This window comes from Stegastes partitus, unplaced genomic scaffold, assembly GCF_000690725.1.
Source record: "Stegastes partitus isolate 25-593 unplaced genomic scaffold, Stegastes_partitus-1.0.2 Scaffold226, whole genome shotgun sequence".
Lineage (NCBI taxonomy): Eukaryota > Metazoa > Chordata > Actinopteri > Pomacentridae > Stegastes > Stegastes partitus.
This window is the reverse complement of record NW_007577957.1, coordinates 381,412-401,315: the sequence shown is the minus strand read 5'-3', so window position 1 is coordinate 401,315 and position 19,904 is coordinate 381,412. Positions and strand designations below refer to the sequence as shown.

Here is a 19,904-nt window from a genome sequence, read left to right as displayed (position 1 = left end):
GCAGCTTTATGCAAACCACGCTTTATGTTACTTCCTTTAATTCGCCACCGATCTGTGTATAACAAAAGGAATGATGATGGTCAAAGACTCACACGGTGTTGTGTTTGTATCCACCATTATTGTAAACCATAATCAGGAGTCCTCACAGTCACAAGTGTCTACAGGTACATTGAAAGGCCTGTTGCCACTACCACCAGTAACTCATACGGACGAAAACATTCACACGATGAGACACTCAATATCGACATCTCCAGGCCAATGACAAAAATTAAAGAAATAGAAGAACTTTGTGTAGGTTAGGAATGTGTGAGAATACTGCACATGGGTTTGTTTTGGCCTCCAGGCACCAGCTGTTTGAGTTTGCCAGAACAAAACCATGTAATCAGAGAAGACCGTGTGGAAGACGAGCAAGTTAGTGTCACTGACAAGAGCAAATGGCTTTGTGGAGATCAGATAAATCAGACAAACACAGACATGAATCAGACACATAGCATTACAAGACAAATTGTAACTACGCTGACGCCGGAAAATAATACAAAACCAGTCATTTATTAAGTGTGGCTTTTGTGTCTGATCCCCATGCAGATGTAGAAAGGCTGACAGAGAGCAGATGGTACCAAGCAAACACTGATAGAATCGCATTAGCTGCAGGAAACAGCAGGGGTGCAGCCCCAGCCGACAGACAAATGTGTCCCTCTGCTGTTGAACTGTTGCACCAGTTACAAATAGCACACGGCATAGGCAGAAATAAGTGCCTTACTCACCACCATCCACTGCTCCTCTTGTGCCTTAAATTGCCAAGTGAATGATCTCTTAATACATTTTTCTACAAGGCTTTGAAAGCAAATGGCGTTAAGTGCTTTGTTATTGTGGTCATAAAACCTTGGCTCAACATCAGGGCCTTTTACATTACATAATCATGATAAAAATTGCATGTTTGTGTTGTACAGTTTATTTACAAATGGCTCGAGAGCGTTCAACGCTGAGACATAAAGCTACAAAGCAAGTGTGGTGTCAGCATCTTCAGGCCAGTAAAAATCCCAAACAAAAAAAAAAAAGGAAAAACACAAGACAATTTACTGCTTCAAACTGACAAAACACACACAAGAGCACAGATTAAAGCTGTCAGGGATGTTGCATTACTAGCACATTTCACTGGTAGCTGTGATACATATTAATTAGGACAAGAAAAACGAGAGGGGTGCCCGGGCTGAAGGAGATACCACTTGATGTAAAACATGGACAGGGGAACAACTGGAGCTGTAGCTGGAACGCTGACAACATGTCCTTTGGGATGCTGGGGTTTTATCAAGCTGAGGAGGAGGCTGTGCTCTATATTTAGATGCAAATTACACATGGTATTTTGGAGTCACTATTTTTTTAAATTTGCAGGCCAAAATACACAAAGATACAGTGACGGGATCTTCGTGTTTCTTTGCTAAAATGACATTCTTGGCAACCTGTGTTTTGGAAAAGCATTGAGACAATTACATATATAAATATATATGGGGTCAACTTTTACAAACAATATATTTTAAAAGGAGTCTAGAAAAGTTAAAAAAAAACAAATAGTCCTTCAGGTGGCTCATCAAAAGAAAACTTCTAAGTGGAGTGAATTGCATTGTATTTTTAAAACCCTGATTCTTAGATATTATCTAAAAACGCATATTAATTACAAGCAGTACTAGTAGAAAAATGCAATAGATGTGAATGATGAAGCTTCTTCAGTGTCTTTATGACACAATGTTCGGGCTGAGCCTCCCGTTGCGCTGCAGCAGCATCATCAGAGTATCAGAGATCTCCCTGTATCTCAGCCCGTACAGATACGGAGCACACGCTCTGGGCAGCAACATGAAAACACACATGTTGACTGTGTTGACCCACACACGTAAATCTTGACTTATATCTTTCCTTTGGAACAAGTACAGCTCCATTATAAAAATAAAGCCGGGGACAAAGTAGAGCAGGAGCAGAACCGCGTGGGCCAGCAGCGTGACCCGGGCCCTGGAGAAGCGGCTCTGCCAGATTCCTTGCGTTCTCGTCACCATGTAGAGCCGAATGTAGCAGTAAAAAATCAGTAAGGCACAGATGACCGCTGCCACAAAGAAGTAGATGTGGACCCCCAACGTGTTCTGGATCTGAAGGAAGGAGAAGGAGATGAGAGCCAGACACACAGGAACCCTTTCGTGGGGATTTCGACTCTGTACTTCCATCAAGATTAACACGGTCAAAGGGTACAGGGCTGCCAGCACCCACATCCCCACCAGAATGCGGTGGGTGCGTGCAGGGGGAAGGATGTCGTGGTACTGGAGGGGCCAGCGGACGGCGGCGTAGGTGTCGACCACCATGACGGTGACGGTGAGGATGGCGGAGCAGTAGGCGGTGACGGTGACAGCCGTGATGAGCTCACAGACTCGCCAGTGTATCTGAGCTCTCACGGCGTTACAGATCACTATGGTCAGGTTGAGGATGAGGAAAATGATGTCTGCTGTCAGGGTGTTAGCCAACAGCAGATAGCGGGTCTCCTGACGCAAGGCGCGGGACAGGAAAATGCATATCAGGAGAACAGGGTTGGCCAGCAAGGTGGCTAGAGTGATAACTACAGTAGGTATGAAAAAAGAATCAAGGTGCCACCTCCGCAGACTCTCAGCCCACTCCTGTGTGAGGTTTAGCATCAGCGTTGACATTGTGTTTCTGAGTTAAGGAAGAAACACGGTTGATGATGGCGGAGGAGTGTTTTGTGGTGGGATCTCTACTTTCTCCAGCAGCCTCCTGTGGATGAAAATTCCAAGAATTAATAACAGAGTGGACAGTCTTCAAAATGTGAGCATATAAAATACATGGATGTATGCAGTCCAGTGGTTTGAACAGAAGCACAATTCAACATAAGTTATCACTATAACATCACTTTGAGCACATATGGGTCTCCACGTGAAGAATGAATTATGGAATCTAGTCTCTAGGCGCTCATATAACAGTCCAACTGATACTGATACTGTACTGTAGGCTGGGCAAACCTGTCATGTATGAAGTTTTTATGCACTGCTTTGACTGACTTGGTCTTGATTACAATTGCTTTGTGTTTTTTTAAAGGACTAGTCTAGATGAGTAATAAAATGAGCGGCCGGTAACGTGTTGTCAGAATTTAAATAAGAATTATATACAGTCATGGACTCTGCCCCTTGGGTGATACAAAAGAACACAAATGTAAAAGGGAAGTGGTGATAATTTATGTGATAAAAGAACCACAGAACAAACATAAACTGAAAACACACAGGAAATGCAGCATACAGAAGAAGCGAGTACACAACTGTCCATCGTCGTACTGCTGATTCAGAATTGTATCACCTCTTAATAACTGCATTATTTCTAAGTTGACAGAGTATTTGCTCTAATGAACAATCAAGAATCAATTCTTTACAAGGACTGTATTGAAAATATGGGCCTCTAAGTAGGCAGTCAATGCAACTAAAGTGAAAACACCTGTGATCATTGACTCATGAACAAACCTGGGATCACTGAAAGTAAGTGGAGTACAACTGTAATTTCTAATCAGCCTAATTGCATGAACATGGTTATAAAAATGAGCTGTGAAAAACAGAACTTTCTCGACATCATAGCACTTTGTAGAAAAGACTTGAAACATGTAATTCTGAGGCTTTACAAAGATGGAAAAGGATACAGGAAGATGGGTGACCAACCAAAAATCAGGTGAAACACAGTTGCAGAAGCAAATAGGAGATATAAAACAAGCCATAGGACAACTAGTCTGAGCTACAGTGGTTGTCAACATAAAACGACTCCATGGACTGTGCCCTGCTATCACGGTGTTCCTTTTTAAAACAGAAATGCTTCAGACTTGGCACAGGAGTTATCAATAGAGATAAGAGATAATGTCTTATATGGATGGCATCCAAGAAAAACACGCTTGCTCGCTCTTAGAAACAAAACTGCAAGATTACCTTTGCTAAATAACATGAAAACAAGCCAGATGGATATTGGCAGCGCATTCTTTGATCAGATGAGAGTCAGATAGTTTTGTGAGGTTCAGATAAGCTCAAGAATGTTTGGCATGAACCTGAACAGGACTACCACAGTGAAGGCACAGCTCTGACAGTGAAGCACGGAGGTGGGAGTGTGATATGGATCAAATGTTGTTGAGGAGATGATATTTACAGATAGCGCCACGAACGTCTGCGGATATACCAAAACACGAGCTGACAAAATGACTCTCGATCTGCAGAAGAGGAATTTTCCAGCGTGATAACAATCCAAAGCTCGCTGACAAAAATCACACAAGAGTTTCTCAGGAAGAAAAGTGTGAAATCGATGACCTCACCAGATATGCCACCAAATGTAAATCCAACAGAACATCATTGGTTTGTTTTAAAGAGCATTTTAAAACGACACAAGGCCTCAAGCAAAGAGCGCCTGAAATAAACTTCCTCAGAGGAATGGGAGAATATCCCTCTAGAAATTTGTGCAACCCTGATAATCCTCCATGCTGAGGGGGAATGAGTTTGTCATCAAAAATAAAGGTGAATATTCAAAGCATTCAAAATAACAATTTCAATATCAGTAGCAAAAACTGCACATTTGGCTACTTCTTACTGGGGGGCTGCACTGATATTATATCTCTTCACACATCTCCTAAATCAGGCGGGGCATCAGGGTTTAAGAGATAACATCTTTAGTGGAATATCATGATGCCACCACCTCCCTAAATACTTACAAATACATTTGTCACAAAAAAATGAATATTACTTGGATCTATTCAAACTTTGCATAAAAGCACTTATTGACAAATTATTGATTAACTAAAGAGAAGTGATCTTACCTGATGTCCAAACCTGAAACATCTGTCCGTGTCACACATCCATGAGGCTTAACTCTTCTATAAATCAATGGTTGTTTTATAGGACTCCTCTCACACGCCGGCCTTATCGGTACTCTCTGTTGATTCAAAGAGATAATATGGAGATGTGGAAAGCACAGCCACTTTGCTGTCACGTAGTAACGGGGTGGAGCTTTTCATCCTCATCAGTGCTCTTCATGCGCTTTCCTTTGCAGTGTTTCCTGCTCAAGAAGTTTAAAAACTAATTTTGGTTTAATAACGCATCTGAAAACCACCCAGATTGTAAATTCACATTTCCTTCTTAATTTCAGTGAAAGCTGAAACATCAACCACGAAGCCAATGAAATCTCTCAAACTGCTTTCATTCATGGAATAATTTAAGAAAAGCCCCAAACCCTTTTTTGATCATTTATATTAGTAATAATTTTAAAAAGTATGGGAGGAATATCTCACAATGTGCACACTTGCTGTTAGAACGGGTCCACATAGTGCTGATCCATTAGCTTGACCTCACAGTCTGGTCATCACGTCTCACATCCTGATGACGCCACTGAGATAAACATAAAAATCAACTCCACGTGAAAAGATTCACTCCGTTAAAGAGAGCAGTCTAGGTAACAATAATCAAAATATTATGTTGCCGTGTTTGTTTTAGATAGGAATATTCCACAACTTAATAACAACCCTCAGGGAACATTTTATTGATTATATCAGATGATTCATTCTCTCTAATCGTGTCATTTCACAGAAAATATTTCAGCATCTCTCAATTCACTCATTTTTTTCTCCTATTCATATATCCTCTTTTTCCTCTGTTCTGCTCTTCTTCATCGTCATCTTCTTCGTCATCATCAGCATCACTATCAGCTTCAATCTTGCCCTGCTGCAGCTCCTCTTCCTGCCACTCTCTTGATAACAGTTTCTGAAACACACCATACTCCTCTGCTGTCGCCTGGGCAACATGTGTGAGGAAAGCGTCCAGGTCAACGTTAAGGATGCTGTCCATTTTGGGGTTTTTGATGATTGTCTGTCCTTTCTTGTCTGGGGTTTGGTAGAGGCCCCGTCGCTCCAGAAAACAGTGCCGACATCGCACCTCATCCAGAGTGAAGCGGAACAGCCTGAACTTCACCATCTCTGCCTGTTTGATGCCCATTCGGAAGTACGCATACTGTGAGAGATAAGATAAAACGTGATGTTATAAACAAGAAATTGAAGAAAGTTTGACAGAAACATGAGAAGATAACTCCAAACAAATACTTGTAATACTTGTAGTTATTCTGATTCAATGTAATCACAGCAATAAAGCCGATATTATACTTTGCAATATGGCACATATCAGCTTATTAGTGGCTAAATGATTAGATATGATGTAAAAGCAGAACAAAACCTCACATGAATCATGTTTGCTCTATTCTGTAGACACAAGCAAGTCATGCACCACTTCATCAAAAATACTGTTCACATCCACTTGCAGGCACCAGGGGGAGCACTACAGCTGTGCCACAACCCTACACAACACACAAGTACTGAGCAGGTTTTCAGGATGTTTTGTGTTCACACTGGAACCTGAGAAAATAAAACCAGCATGGATTTACAATATTGGCCCGTGCTGCTTTGTACACAGGAATTAGAGAAGCTTCTTCCAGGCAGAATAAAGTCAAATCTGTAATATATTTATGAATGCACCCATTAGTCACAGCATGAAAGCCACTGACATCTAAAGTGAATAATGTTGATTATGTTTTCACAGTGACAATGTGGGATACGAGGCAGCCCGTGAACAGTCAGTTCTTCAATCTGATGTTTTTAAAGCCAGAAAACTGGGAAAGCATACAGATCTGTGCAGGGTGTCAGTCAAGTCAACTTTATTTTTATAGAACATTTAAAAACAACCGAGGTTGACCAAAGTGTTTTACAAGTTTACAATGGTAATGAAACACAATATGTGAAGAAGGTAAACAGAGCAGGACAAACAGTGGCATATGTCAAGGTGTCAAAGCTCAACTTCTATTAAAAAGCCAGAGAGTGAATACACTGCTCAAAAAAATTAAGGAAACATCTAATCGTCATAGTATAACGCCAGTTCAACTAAACTTCTGGGATATCGATCTGTGTCGTTAGGAAGCTTAAGTGATTGTAAATCCCCCCTCAGTGGGTTAATAAGTTTGGCTTCCACTGTCCATTCTTATGCCATCTTGTACTAATTAAATGACACATTCTTATGTAATCTTGCTTGGCAGGTCAGAGTTGTTTTAACGGTGCAACCGGGACCTACACAATGGTAGGCAGGTGGTTTTACTGTTGTGGCTGATCAGTGCATATCTATTTATACATGTACCTTGTTTTTTTTATACAGCTGGGATTTAGCTAATTTGACTAAAACCCCTGGTCATTGTTGTCTTTTACAACTGTCCTTGACTATAATGTTTAGTCATGGTTTCAGGAAGTCAATACATCAGCATTGGTCCACTGTGTAAACAACACTTCACAATGGAAACTGCTGCCTGACAATAAATAGCACATAAAACAGAAAATTCAGTGTGGTTGTGTTGACATTGCATGTTTTGTCTGTCCAAAAACTAAAACCTGAAGAAAAGTCAGTGCCAGCTGTTTTTAAAGTGTTACAACTTCTTTTACTTACTGACCTGAAACTTGTACTCCAGCTGATCCAGGTCCTCCAGTACGACTGCTGGACTGCTTCTGAGGATGTCTGTGACCTGCTGGGTAGTAAACAGGCACCTCTCTTTGAGGAACGCCACCACATATTTTACTGTCTTCACAGGCACAGTCAGGATCTTGGGGTAATAGGCTACCATTCTCTGAAGACTGCCTGTTGGGGGGGAAATAAAGGAAAATGTGGGTTTGGGTCACATGGAGCACTCAGAGCATTGTCTGCCTCCTCCTAAATGATAAACTAAGCAGCACACAGACTATAATCTCACCTTCACCTAAGCCGTGTTTCCGCAGATTGCTTATGCGCTGTTGAAGTTGTGTTTCTCCGACAGTGAGCAGTTCGGGACATTTGTCCAGCAGTTTCTGCACATTGGTGGGGTTCAGCCCCAACATAAACAGAACTGTGAGCGTTGACAGAGTATGTTTGGCAGCACCTCCTCCTCTGACACTGGACACAGACTCAAACATCTGCTCTGCCTGGGTGTCTGTAAAACCCATATCAATCAGTGAGCGCAGGGACAGCTCAGGAACTGGTTTCCTTGTGAGCGGAGAGACTTCATGGTTGTGCTCTGAGCTCTGGTTGGAAGAGGAACACAACAATCTGCATAGAGACTGGAGGCAGTATCTCTCAGACTGGAGAGGACTGAACACAGAGGAGGAGGCATTTCTCACACTCCACCGAAGAATCTGCGGAAAGAAATAACCCTTTAAAGCACTGACAGCAGTTGAGTCCGTGATAAAGAGAAGTATAGAGGAAATGTGCTGATAAACCTGCTGTGCTAGCATTAGCTACAGTTAGCAAACATGAAGGTTAAAGCCGACCGCTGGTTAGCCTAGCGGTTTTTTAAACACATTGCTGAATATAGTGCTTCATTACGTTAAACGTTTTAAAACTGCAATCATGTTAAGTCGAAATGATATTACAATTATCATACTATGCATCATTTTAGCTCACCTGACGCACAGCAACACGGGTACACATGCTTGTCCGTCGTACATAATGTTCCGTCCTCACGAAGGTGTTGAGAGCAAAGGTTCCGTTACGCGCATGCTCACAGCCGAGTGAAAATGTTGAGTTTAACAAATATGATGGATTAATTTTCACAAACTGCACCATAAGACTCGCTTTTTCCCGCTGCAGTTACAGATTTTGGCAAAGTTTTAATAGTTGTTCAGAATTTTTTGAACTTGCCAAAAAACAAACGCATTATAAAAGCGACTGGAGTTAATATTTAGGTTCTCCAGGTAACAAATTATTCCTCTTGGTGCTTTCTAATAAAGCCTATCCCTACTGTGTATTTCAGTTATAATCAGATGAGCAGCACTGCATTGATTTTTTCATGTATGTCTACAAACACAAATGTAGTTCATACCATTAAAAAACAGATTGGTCCTGTATGGTTATTTAAGGTACCATATTATTCTATTGGTTTGTTGATATTATGAAATCGACTCATCAGGGATTCATGAATCTTTTCTCTCTACATCCACACTTTGAAAATAAGTCTTGGAATTTATTGTAACCCCTGACAGTCTCCAATTAATGATCCTCTTCACATGATGAATTCTTTGCATTACTACTCTACTGACAAATACAATCTACTGAAAACATTTTGAAAATCTGCACACTCAGTGCCAGTTAGTCACACAACTGTCATTTAATATGTTCCCAAGTCTGAGTTATTGTGTCACTTGCTGTATGCTGGTAGGTTATAAAATTCAAGTACCTTTACAATGTTTTCATGAAAATCAAAACCATCCTGTGGCTCCATGCAGTTCAAATCAGTCAAATCAAAAGAACAATGTGTTTGTGGTGAGATATTTATTAATGTATAAAAATAAATACATAAAATATTGTAAATATACTTACACTTTTAATTAAAATATCCAAGATTAAAACTGGGAAGATAAAAAGGCCATCTGTTAAATAAGTGTGGATCAAGACTCCATTGATCTGATTTCTGAGGTTTGTGAGGTTAACAGCAAAAGGATGTGCTCACTTGTGGGTTTTGGTTGCAAAGCCATTAACTGTCACTATAATTGTGCTGCTTCAACTATGCCTAAAATGCAAAGAATAAATAAAGCAGATTAAATAAATGATACATTTCTGCAGATACACCAAATTGTATTTGCCTTCTTCTGCTGCTTTGAGAAATCTGTCAACAGGCACATGATGACTGATCAGTGGTGACAAAGGCAAAAGTCCATTTGTCTGAATGATTTGGTCTCGACAGTCGGGTTCTATTTCTGACTCAGCTTCCTGTTTCTTATTGTGCTGTTCATATCCGTGTTGACTCCTGCAGAATAAATGTTGGATGGATAGTTTGGGCTTTACTCTCGTCAAAATGCAATTTTCAGTCCTCATGGAGGTACTTCTGCAGCTCAGACTCCAGGGCCACCATTGACATCCTCTCGTCCTCATCTTCCACCTCGTCCTCATCCTCAGGCAACGTCTCATCAGCGTCATCTGGGAACAAGCCTTGTTTGATGTACACTTTAGGACTGGGTTCTTGATACTGTGGTGAGCCTGTTTAAAAAAAAAAAAAAAAAGAGCAAGTCCTCAGTACATTAAAACATGACTGGCCATTGTCAGTCTAACTTTAGTGTTAAAGCATACTCACAGATGCTCTGAGTGTCAGGAACCACCTCTGCCCAGCTGTATTCTGCAAGAGAAATGGGCTGGCTGATCCAGGACTGCAGCAGCAGCTGGTCTAAAGTCATTCTCTTAGTGGGATCACGGTGCAGCAGTCCACGTAACACACCATGCAGTTCTGCGAGTGTACACAGAAATTCAGAGTAGTTCGTGGAAACTGAATCTATACATTTTTTTGTGAGTTAATCAACTAAAACTACTTGCAGCCAGCAGCAAAGAAACAATGACATACCTGGAGAGAGACGGAAGGGAGGGTTTAGTTTGGCATCCAGGATCTCGCCCACACCACAGAATGGGTTCTCACTGAACAGCAGAGTGTAGAGCAAAACTCCCAGAGACCACATCTCCAGCTCTGGACCTTCATAGCTACACAAAAATGTGGAAAACAACCATTAAATAAAATAACCTACATTCCACATCTGGGTGTAATGATTTGAGTGAAACGCTGACATATAAAGGGACACTTGCTACTCATCTTTCAACCTAAACTGACAATAAAACTATATAGGGAACAAACGGGACTTGTCATTCGCAGCTATTATATACTCACGGATTTCCCTGAAGCACCTCCGGGGAGCAATATTCCAGTGTGCCACAGAAATTGTAGAAGAGCTTCCCGGGAGCCATCATGGCAGCAGAGCCAAAGTCTATCAGTCGGATGTGAAAACACTTGTCGATTATGATGTTCTCATCTTTTATGTCTCTGTGAAGGATGTTTTTACTCCTCAGATAGAAAACAGCAGCAACCAGCTAGAAGGAGAAATTAACAAGGAACAGAATCACAAATCACATTCCAAAGCCTGTTCTCCTGTCATGTGTATATTTTTGGGCCGTGCACATACCTGTCTAAAGATGTAGCTGGCCAGAGGCTCATCCAGCCGTGGCTGCATGTCTATAAATTCAAAAAGGTCCAAACCATCTCCGTGTTTCTCCATCACCATCTGAAAATAACTCCCATTCTCAAACACCTCCAGCACCTAGTGGCACACACATGAGCAAAGCGACTTATTATTATGAACAAATGTTTTCTGAAACTTGGTGACTGAAGTGTTCTGATGTAACAACCCAATTACCTTGACAATGTTGTGGTGCTGCACTCGTGTCAGTATGGCAACCTCCTGGCTCACTCGTCCCAACATGGGGTCATCCACCCAGCAGTCACTCACTATTCGGGTCTTGCTAATGAACTTCACAATCACCTGCAGATGTAAGTTGGTAAAGTGGCGATACGGTCACAATCCTCGCTCCTGAACAAAGCTACACTTGCACAGAAATTGCTTCACTCTGTATTAGTAGAAATTGTGTATTTCTGCATGAAAAAAAATGTTGTCTTACTTCTTGTCCATCACAGTGCCTTACTGCCTTCCAGACAAAACCAAAAGCTCCTTTACCCACAGCTTTGAGTGGCTGGTACTCTTCTGCAAACTGCCCGTCACAGGCTCGAGACTGCTCGAGGTCCATGGTGGAGCGCAATGCTTCACCTGGACTGGCCTCACCAATCCTCTGAAGGAAGGAATGAGTCAATGACGAATGAGTTGAAAGCTGTACAACCATTTTTATGCTTAAAAAAGAATTATAATGTGCCATATTGACTTAAGATCTTGTCAGTAACTGACCTCTCCTGGACTGGCTGCTGATAGATTTTGCAGGGATCGATCTGTTTGCAGCAGTGCCCCCTGCTGGCCGGGCCGACTCATCCACACACAGAACATGAAGCCTCCATCAGGAAGGTTGGTCCTGCACACATCACACTGCACATCTGGAGAAAGAAAACACTGTTATTCTCTATTCATTTCTCACGTTTTTTTATGAGGAAATCGTAAACACTTGATACCAACCAACTCTTGTGCCATCTCTGTGGTATCCACTTCCTTGGATTTTCCCCTCGAGTATCTGTGTGGTGTCTGAGGACAGTCTGTGTCCATTCACGTTCCGCTTTTTAGGAGTCGACGTGGCGGGAACGTCTTCCATTGGCTGAATCTCACTATTAATTTGTACACAGCACTCTTGGCTCTTTCCTTTATGAATCGCAGAGAGAGCTGCCCACTGATCCTGCTCGCCCTGCTGCTTTTCTAGCTCTTCGCTGGCGCCGTTTCTGGCTTTAACAGCAGAATCCCGAATGTCAACAGGCTCTGCTTCCTGGTCAGACTCCACCATGCACGGGGAGGGTGTACGCAGGAGCTCGGCTGTATCACAAGAAGTCATGGAGTGTTGGTTGTCATCGTTGTGCTCTCTGCGAGTGAGCACCTCAATGCTACTGCTGAGGTCAAGGTCAGCTAGGGCCCGGGTTACCAGATCACCATTGCTGTTGAGGTCCAGGAAACAGCTGGCTGAGTCGAATATATGTGCTGAATGACAGTCCTCCGCCTGGGCTGGATCAGAACCAGCATGGCCAGCAAACTTTTCACAGAAGCCAGAGGAAGATCTGAGAAATTAAATTTTAATAAATCAATTACATAGTGTAACAACTTCTGGCATATTTTTTCATAATAAACCCATCGAGTTCATCAAAAGGAGGTGGACAAATGTGAACATGCCTGAAGAATGTTTTCTGTCTAATCTCAGCCTGGTATCTCAGTAGCTTTTAGGGCTTGTGCATTGTACCCACATTGCTGAAAAAAAAAAAAACTCCTCACCTGCTCTCCAGTGAGATGACCTCAAAGCTTGAGTCTTGGAGGACAGAGGTACACGAGTGGTGGTCCTTTCCTACATCAGGAGACTTGCCGCTCACTTTGCCAACAGCATGTCTATTCTGAGCAGAAGCATCTATAGACAAAGAAAAAACATCAGTCTGTTACTTATTCCAATTTTACAGAACTTGTCTTTTTTACATTTGCTGCAAATACAGTATGTACTGCAGTTCTGACCAACGTTTGAGTTGCATGTTACAACTACAGACAATTAAATGTAAAGAAGAAAAAGATACATATAGCCACACCACACCTGAGATAACCTGGATGCCAGATGCACCATTTTTCTGAACCCCATTGGCCAGCTGCTGTCGTCTGTTATGGGGTGATGGCTCAGGTAGAACCAAGCAGCAGGTATCTTCTCCAGGAGGCTCCACCCAGGCAAATGTCTGGAGGAGTGCCTGGGTGGTATCGGCACTATCTAGCTGGCTACTACAGGGAGCCACCTGGGCCGCTTCCTCCATCAGCTCTGTAGTGTCATTGGCCCTGAGGAAAGAATGGTTGCTTAAATTCAATTGTTCCAACAATATTTACAAGTCTGCCATGAAAAAAAAAAAAAAAAGCGTGCATACATGCACACACAGTATGAAATTTCTAACAGATGTCAGGATGTCATAGATCTTATATGTTGGTCTAGAATAAAGGCTGAAGACCATTTAAATCTTTTAGTCTCATCAATCATACGATAGAGAAGGTTATAAACCAATAAAGTACTGTTCGAGGAATCTATTCTATTATCTCTCTACATATCAGGTCCATGACCATCGCTAGTATTTCAAACTTTTCTTTAACTTATGCAGACTTTTGTCTGCCTACTCATGATTAGACTTGGCTAAACCCATATAAATATTGTTTTAATTGGCCCTTTATTTGCATACCAAACATGCTGTGATATTATTTGTCCAACAGATGGCAAAAGAGGACATATAAAATATTGTAAATGCAGATTCTGAGATTTTCCAGTTTCATAACTATTAACAAATCAGTCAAATAAAATCAAAAGCACTCAAATAAACTGTAGTAAAAGCTTTCTTAATATGAGAAAGATGTAAAGACTTTTACTATCCCTGCTGGCTGGTCAGGGACACAAACAGTGACCACAGAGTTGCTGTGTTTCCAGATTTACTGCAAAGCACATTAAATATGCATGCACTCTGCTGCTTTTAGGTGCCTGATTGTTCCTACAGCAGCTTTTGTCTGTCCGAAATTTGAGAGAATACAAATTCCGCTGAGTGTCTTCAATTAGTTCTAACATCTGCTAGCATATAACCTTCTGTCAGAGTTAAACAAGGTTACATTCAGGAAGATTATTACCCTTTGGGGATATAGTCACTGCCTCTTAAGTAAAAAACATCCAGCCTGCTTTTGACAACAAGCCCATAGTGCCTGCTAACTTACATAACCACACGTGTGGAGGTAAGTGCCGGAGGAGAGAGAGTAGACAGAGCGCTGCCTTGTTTCTCCAGCCTGGTGCTGGTTCCAGTGAAGATTCTGCCTCTCCCTGTTGAGGTCCTTCCCAGGATAGCCTGACGCACCATGGCCATGTCTCCCGCCACAAGCAAGGAAGGGTCTAAGGTTGAGAGAATGAGGGAAATGACTAAATGATGCACAGTAAACAAATAATATTGCATGACAAGACACAATAGAAATAAATCTGGGCTAAAACAACAGAGTAACAGAACAGTCATGACTTAAATCGCTGAGAGGGGCCCATGAAAAAACCCAAAACAAAACAAAGCATAAAAAAAACAGTCTGGTAAGACAGATATGACATGTTGCAATTTTTTTGTATGAGTTACATAAGTAATCACAGCAAGTTGGTTGTAAATCATATACTGTCACGCTATAATTTGTCACTATAGCATACAACTGCATACCAGATCTTCCTGACTTTTTGGATGAGGCTGGACTTCTACCAGCGTCTACATGAGAATCAGAGAAGGGGCTGGCCTTTCCGTCTGACATCCATCCATAGAAACCAGGCATCAGGAAAGTGACATTCTGTTGATGACAAAGCAGCAGTGACAGAAGTGAGAGTTGGCACGGTCCTCAGTCTGAACAGCCTTGTTCAGCCGGTCATGTTGGCTAACCTTTCCCAGCAGCTCGTCCTTGCTGTAGCCAAACAGACTGAGCGCCACATGGTCGTGAATGCTGAAGATTGAGCCGTCAGGGTGGAGCAGGAGGAGGCCGCTCACAGGAGCAAACACCCAAACCGTTCCACAGTACTCCAGTGCTGGGCTGGGGGAGAGGACAATGCTGTCCACTTTGACCTCTGGGAAAGTACAGACACACATTCAAGGTGCACATTCAGAAACAACAAGTACTGTTTATCTGAATACAGCATCGAGTGAACAACATTTTTAGGTTACATATAGTGTTTTCAAGGGTCTCAATTTCCAAATTGTTGATTGGTCTAAAGTTTCACATATCAAATCAGTTTGACACACAAAAGTCAAGTAGGTTTGAGGATACTATTCAACTAGTGCACACTACAGCTCTTAGACATAAAATTATGCACCTCCAAACTGTATTGTCTTATCGGCCTTTGTGAATATGCAGTTGTAAGTTAATCCAGCGGGTTTCTGTACAGTTTGCACATCTAAACAAGATTCAATAACAGCATGCAGCACAACCCAACTTCTCAGCAATGTTTGCCAGTTACATCACATTTTGATTCCTATTCCAAACAAGGTTTTCTTTTTTTTTTTTTTTTTTTAAATCCTCTACACATTTTAATGTAAAGTCATGGGTTCTTAGACGGCAAAATGATTGAAGGGTTCGTGGGATAACAGTGTGCTATAGTGGATTAGGCACCAGTTTCCTCAAACTAATTTTGGGTGTGTATTTAATCCTTGTGCGACCAACCCACAGGTCCCAGCTTAGTCTTAACATCCAACTAAACAACATACCTGAGGACTGCTCTTTTCCAAGAGCTGGTTGCTCACAGTGCACAGAGTGTGAAGCTTGTTTCTTGCACACAGAAGAGCATGGCTGCTTGCCCTCTCCATTTGACATTTCAAGACTTTCTGCTGGACAGGTACAAACAGTCCCACTCCCACTGTTTAGGTGCTGGGGTTTTCCACACACTACTGCCCCCTGAAGTTTGACACACAGAGGGACTGATGCACCTTCTCTGCTTTTACCACACACTCTCTGAACCCTGAGCATCTGAAAGAGGGAAGAAAAAGCAAAGTCAAACATTGCAGACTTACAGAAATACCTGAGCTTAGAAAGTTTAGGGAAATCATTTCATTTCTGTCCCTCTAAAATGCCTAAGAAGCATATTGGTAAACAGGAACTTGAAAGCAGAGGTTAACAACGGGAGCTTTCCTTAGCTGAGTGGAACAGTTTCAGTTGTAAAGTGTGCTTACTTTGGGCAATGCATAACTGCGGAGAGGGATTTGTAAAGAGGGGATTAGCTCCTTAACATACGCTCCTTTCAACTCCTCAGGATGGTGGTATCCATGGAGATGGGCAAATGCCAAGTCACAGGTTAGGATCCTGCCCTAGAAATGAAATCAAATGTGAATATCTAACATATACAAATATATTTACAAATTTAAAAAGGAAGTAAAGAAAAATCCCACAATTAAGTGTTCTAAATAATGCTGTACTTACATCTTGTGAAAAGGACAAAAAGGCTGATACCCTTTCCACATTTTCCATCATGAGAATCCAGTCCTCTTCATTTTGTGACTGGCTGTGTGTACACACAGACACTGGCACTTCTCCAGATAATGTCACAGCATCCAACTACAGAAAAATCAGCACATTAAGCATACAAAACATGCTTGTAAACATATACAATTCTTTGAACAGTTGTACAAAAAACGTAAAGACATTCATTTGAATGGTGGTTTGATTTAATCGTGTTTTGAGGAAAATTTAGTGATTCAGTATGTGGTATGTTTCATACCACTTTTCCAGAAACTGCTGCAATAGTTCCATCTGATAGTGGAAAATCTTCTTCCAGTGCTTCTTCCAAGACTTGACTGGTTTTCTTTAAGATAGCGGACAGCTTCTTCCCAATCAGCTCATTAGTGGTGCACTCAAACAGTTTGCATGCTTCTTCATTGACTGACAAAATCTGAAAAATTAAGATAAAAGGAGACGCTAAAACATATTTTCGGTCAATAATTCCAATAACTGAAGTACTGTTTAACTGATGCTGTTGTCAAGCACCACTGCTCCAATTAAAAGCACACACAGTACCTCTCTGGTTTTCTTATTGACAGTAAGAATGACTTTGTTTGGGTTGATGGCAGCTGGATTTCCCGGTAGGCCAAAATCTCCAGAGATTAGCTGACTGAAGAGGCTCTCCTCTTTCTCTGACATGGTGAACGGGCGTGGCAGGGACTCAGCAAAAACCGGGGAGCCATAAAGTAAGTTAGAGATTTGGTGATTTCTTTGTGCCACAGACGTGCAAACATCCAAATGATCCCCTGCAAGCAAAAATTAGGGTCAAAATGAACTTAAACTTAACTCTCATCCTGATAATTAGGGAAGCAACAATTATTATTCCTAATAGCGCAAGGTGTTATCTTCAAATGGGTTGTTTTCACTAAAAAAAGGGATAGATATAGTCAATATTCTTTATTCAGAGATACAGAAAACAGCAAATTTAAATGTTAGGTGTTAGTATTTTATAAATTATTGAATTCTGAATTACCACCAAAAAGATTAAACTTACCTGTCAAAGAGCCAGGATAATAACGACGTTGCAATGCCAAAAGCCTTTTCTTGTACAATGGCCTCCGAGTACATGGGTAGGACTTGTTCATGTCAAAGTCATCTTCCAGGAGATCAGAGGAGAGGTCTGGCACCACACATATAGTCTGTCCTTTATCGCTGAAGCTTTGGTTAGCCGCAAAATGAGCTTCGGTCGAAAGCGACATTGTTGTTGCTCCAGCTGGGTCTGACAATGACTGGTCAAACTATAAACCGTAGACAGAATGATTGAATTGCAGTGATATTGGTTTAGAAAGACTGGTTAACTGAGCAGCAAAGAAAATTCTTTATTGAAAACAATGAGTTGCTTAAGTTCTAGCGTTTGAATAAAAGAATAAGTCCGGCATAACACTCACCCTAGCTCGTGTCCGGCCTGTATTTCCTAGCTGTTAGCCTCTGCAGTTTCAGTTGACGCTAGTTGACAAGGTAACGTTACCTCCCTGCGCTACCCAGCTAGCTAGCCATCTACTAGCTCTGCTGCTAACGCGACTATAAACAAACTCGGTCGTGCTCCGTTCTGTTCCAAGGTAGCAGGGTTTTCTCGGTTTATTTTTTCTGGTTTTATTAATAGTCGACGTTACCGTAACATTCGGACAACTTCGACGCCTTGCAACCAGGTCAGCCTTGGTTAAAAGCAGATTTTATTGCTACTACTTAACTTGATTCAGCAATGTTTTTTGTAAGCCGCGGGCTTCGCGCGCCAGTCGAGGAGGCGATTTGAAGGAAGTCTCCAGCAGCCAATCAAACGGCACGTTTAAATTCTGGAAACGCTCATTGGATAATTAACCGGAAATGCCCGCCTTTGTTACCAAGGAGACACTGTCACAAAAACAATAACACAATAATAAATAACACTGCACGAGGAAATGTCTCAAAAGCATATCTGTCCATTAGTCAAAAAAAGTTTTATTTCATCATTACAGAAAAACAAAACAAAACAGACAAACCTCAAAAGTAAAAATGACGAACTTTTTAAACAAAAAATAATAAATAAGCATACAATAAGCTTTAAAGGTCCCATTTTCAGCAAATTAATGAAAGTTTCACACATGTTTAGATTGTGTCTTTCTTCAGCTCAGAATACTGCAAAGATGGTTCATTTGACCATGACTGTATAACTGTTTTTAGCCGTGTTCTAAATGGGCTGTCCCAGTGTCAGTAGCTTTAAATGCAGCTGCACTGTTGCTGTTGATGCCTGCTTCAGGAAGAAGACTCTCTTTGCTTATGTGTGGGATGGGGAATTTCTATGACTTCTAGCTTTCTCTATATTGCTGCCAAATATTACTTTATATCGGACACCCATTTTTTAAAACTCGTGTATGGTGAATTTGTCAGGCAATGTTGCAGTAATAGAATCCATATTTTAGAGGTGCAGCGTAGCAGCACTGTGATCTTAATGCTCTATGTTTCAGTTTTATTTTGTACTTGTTCCATTGTATGACAAGAGAAATATGAAGATATGTAAATGAGAACAGCTTTATCGAGAATTTGGACATTAAAATGGAGCACATGTGAGCAGAGAGAGCAGGAGAGAAGCAAACAGATGTAAACACTGAATGAGTTTAAGTTGCACTTGTGCACAACTAGCAGGATTAAAATACAGTAACTCATGCAGTCCTTGCTTACTGGTATCAAGTTGTCTTAAAATTTCCACCATCTCTGAATGTCTCTCAGCGCTACAGTTTAAACAGTGCTCTGATTTGGGCACATAAGATCAAAGCTAATGTTAGCCATGTTAGCCATACAACATGCTGAGACTTAGGATTTTCCAATTGTGGTGACATTGCCATTAAAAGTAATAGCAATTCACTGGATCTTCAGTTCCTCAGATGCAGGGAGTGCCTGTTGATGCTTGTGTTCACTCTTGCACCCAACAACAGAACATTTGGCGTGGTTTGCTCATGGCTGAGACAATTTAGTTAGCAGAAGCAGCTCTAAAAAGTAAAAAAAATAAAAATACAAATCTGTGAGGTATCTGTTCATTCTGGCTCTCCTGGCAGTGATCGTACGTACAGGGGCGGATCTAGAGAAATATTAATGGGGTGGCAAAGGGGTGGCATACAGTCCTCTGTTCTTTCCCAGGGTTAAATGCCATTCCTTATTTTCAGCAACTGCTGGTTTTAAAACTTTATGATCGACGTCATGTCAGTGCGTGTTTTCATATTGACAGCACTGTAAGTAAACTTCGAGAAGCATGATAACTTTAACATGCCCCATTATAGATCTTATACAGGGCCGCAACCCTCGCAATAGTACTGTCAGTTAATCTTCAGTTTATTATTAGTGCCATTCTGACCTGATCTCC

The 19,904-nt window shown here is 41.4% G+C and overlaps 3 protein-coding genes across 3 annotated transcripts; all 3 read right to left on the bottom strand.

Annotated features, from left to right (window-relative positions):
- Nucleotides 1-1,733: 1,733 nt before the first annotated feature.
- LOC103356896 (probable G-protein coupled receptor 148) lies at nucleotides 1,734-2,687 on the bottom strand. Its single transcript, XM_008281220.1, has one exon. It carries the CDS (start codon nucleotides 2,685-2,687, stop codon nucleotides 1,734-1,736), a length of 954 nt encoding a protein of 317 aa, XP_008279442.1.
- A 2,841-nt stretch (nucleotides 2,688-5,528) lies between these two features.
- Nucleotides 5,529-8,539, bottom strand: mterf4 (mitochondrial transcription termination factor 4). Its single transcript, XM_008281206.1, has 4 exons — nucleotides 8,484-8,539; nucleotides 7,798-8,215; nucleotides 7,501-7,685; nucleotides 5,529-6,023 (listed from the first exon to the last, which is right to left on the bottom strand). Exons 1-4 carry the CDS (start codon nucleotides 8,508-8,510, stop codon nucleotides 5,631-5,633), a joined length of 1,023 nt encoding a protein of 340 aa, XP_008279428.1. The 5' UTR covers nucleotides 8,511-8,539; the 3' UTR covers nucleotides 5,529-5,630.
- Nucleotides 8,540-9,342: 803 nt separating this feature from the next.
- pask (PAS domain containing serine/threonine kinase) lies at nucleotides 9,343-18,152 on the bottom strand. The gene is made up of 21 exons (XM_008281205.1): nucleotides 17,956-18,152; nucleotides 17,562-17,805; nucleotides 17,084-17,313; nucleotides 16,788-16,958; nucleotides 16,490-16,624; nucleotides 16,243-16,377; nucleotides 15,871-16,039; nucleotides 14,962-15,143; nucleotides 14,749-14,872; nucleotides 14,270-14,441; nucleotides 13,125-13,357; nucleotides 12,818-12,947; nucleotides 12,020-12,606; nucleotides 11,798-11,940; nucleotides 11,517-11,684; nucleotides 11,255-11,380; nucleotides 11,024-11,158; nucleotides 10,732-10,931; nucleotides 10,414-10,547; nucleotides 10,150-10,299; nucleotides 9,343-10,055 (listed from the first exon to the last, which is right to left on the bottom strand). The coding sequence occupies exons 2-21, from the start codon at nucleotides 17,764-17,766 to the stop codon at nucleotides 9,883-9,885; spliced, it is 3,702 nt and encodes a 1,233-aa protein (XP_008279427.1). The 5' UTR covers nucleotides 17,767-17,805; nucleotides 17,956-18,152; the 3' UTR covers nucleotides 9,343-9,882.
- Between the last annotated feature and the right edge of the window lie 1,752 nt (nucleotides 18,153-19,904).

Coding starts and splice junctions, on each gene's coding strand:
- LOC103356896 (XM_008281220.1), bottom strand. CDS start 2,687: ATGTCAACGCTGATGCTAAACCTCACACAGGAGTGGGCTGAGAGTCTG.
- mterf4 (XM_008281206.1), bottom strand. CDS start 8,510: ATGTGTACCCGTGTTGCTGTGCGTCAG. Junction 7,686..7,797: donor GAAACACGGCTTAGGTGAAG/GTGAGATTATAG, acceptor CCCCCCCAACAG/GCAGTCTTCAGAGAATGGTA. Junction 6,024..7,500: donor AGCTGGAGTACAAGTTTCAG/GTCAGTAAGTAA, acceptor TATCTCTCACAG/TATGCGTACTTCCGAATGGG.
- pask (XM_008281205.1), bottom strand. CDS start 17,766: ATGTCGCTTTCGACCGAAGCTCATTTTGCGGCTAACCAAAGCTTCAGC. Junction 12,948..13,124: donor TGGCATCCAGGTTATCTCAG/GTGTGGTGTGGC, acceptor CTTTGTCTATAG/ATGCTTCTGCTCAGAATAGA. Junction 11,381..11,516: donor GGCACTGTGATGGACAAGAA/GTAAGACAACAT, acceptor TTACATCTGCAG/GTGATTGTGAAGTTCATTAG.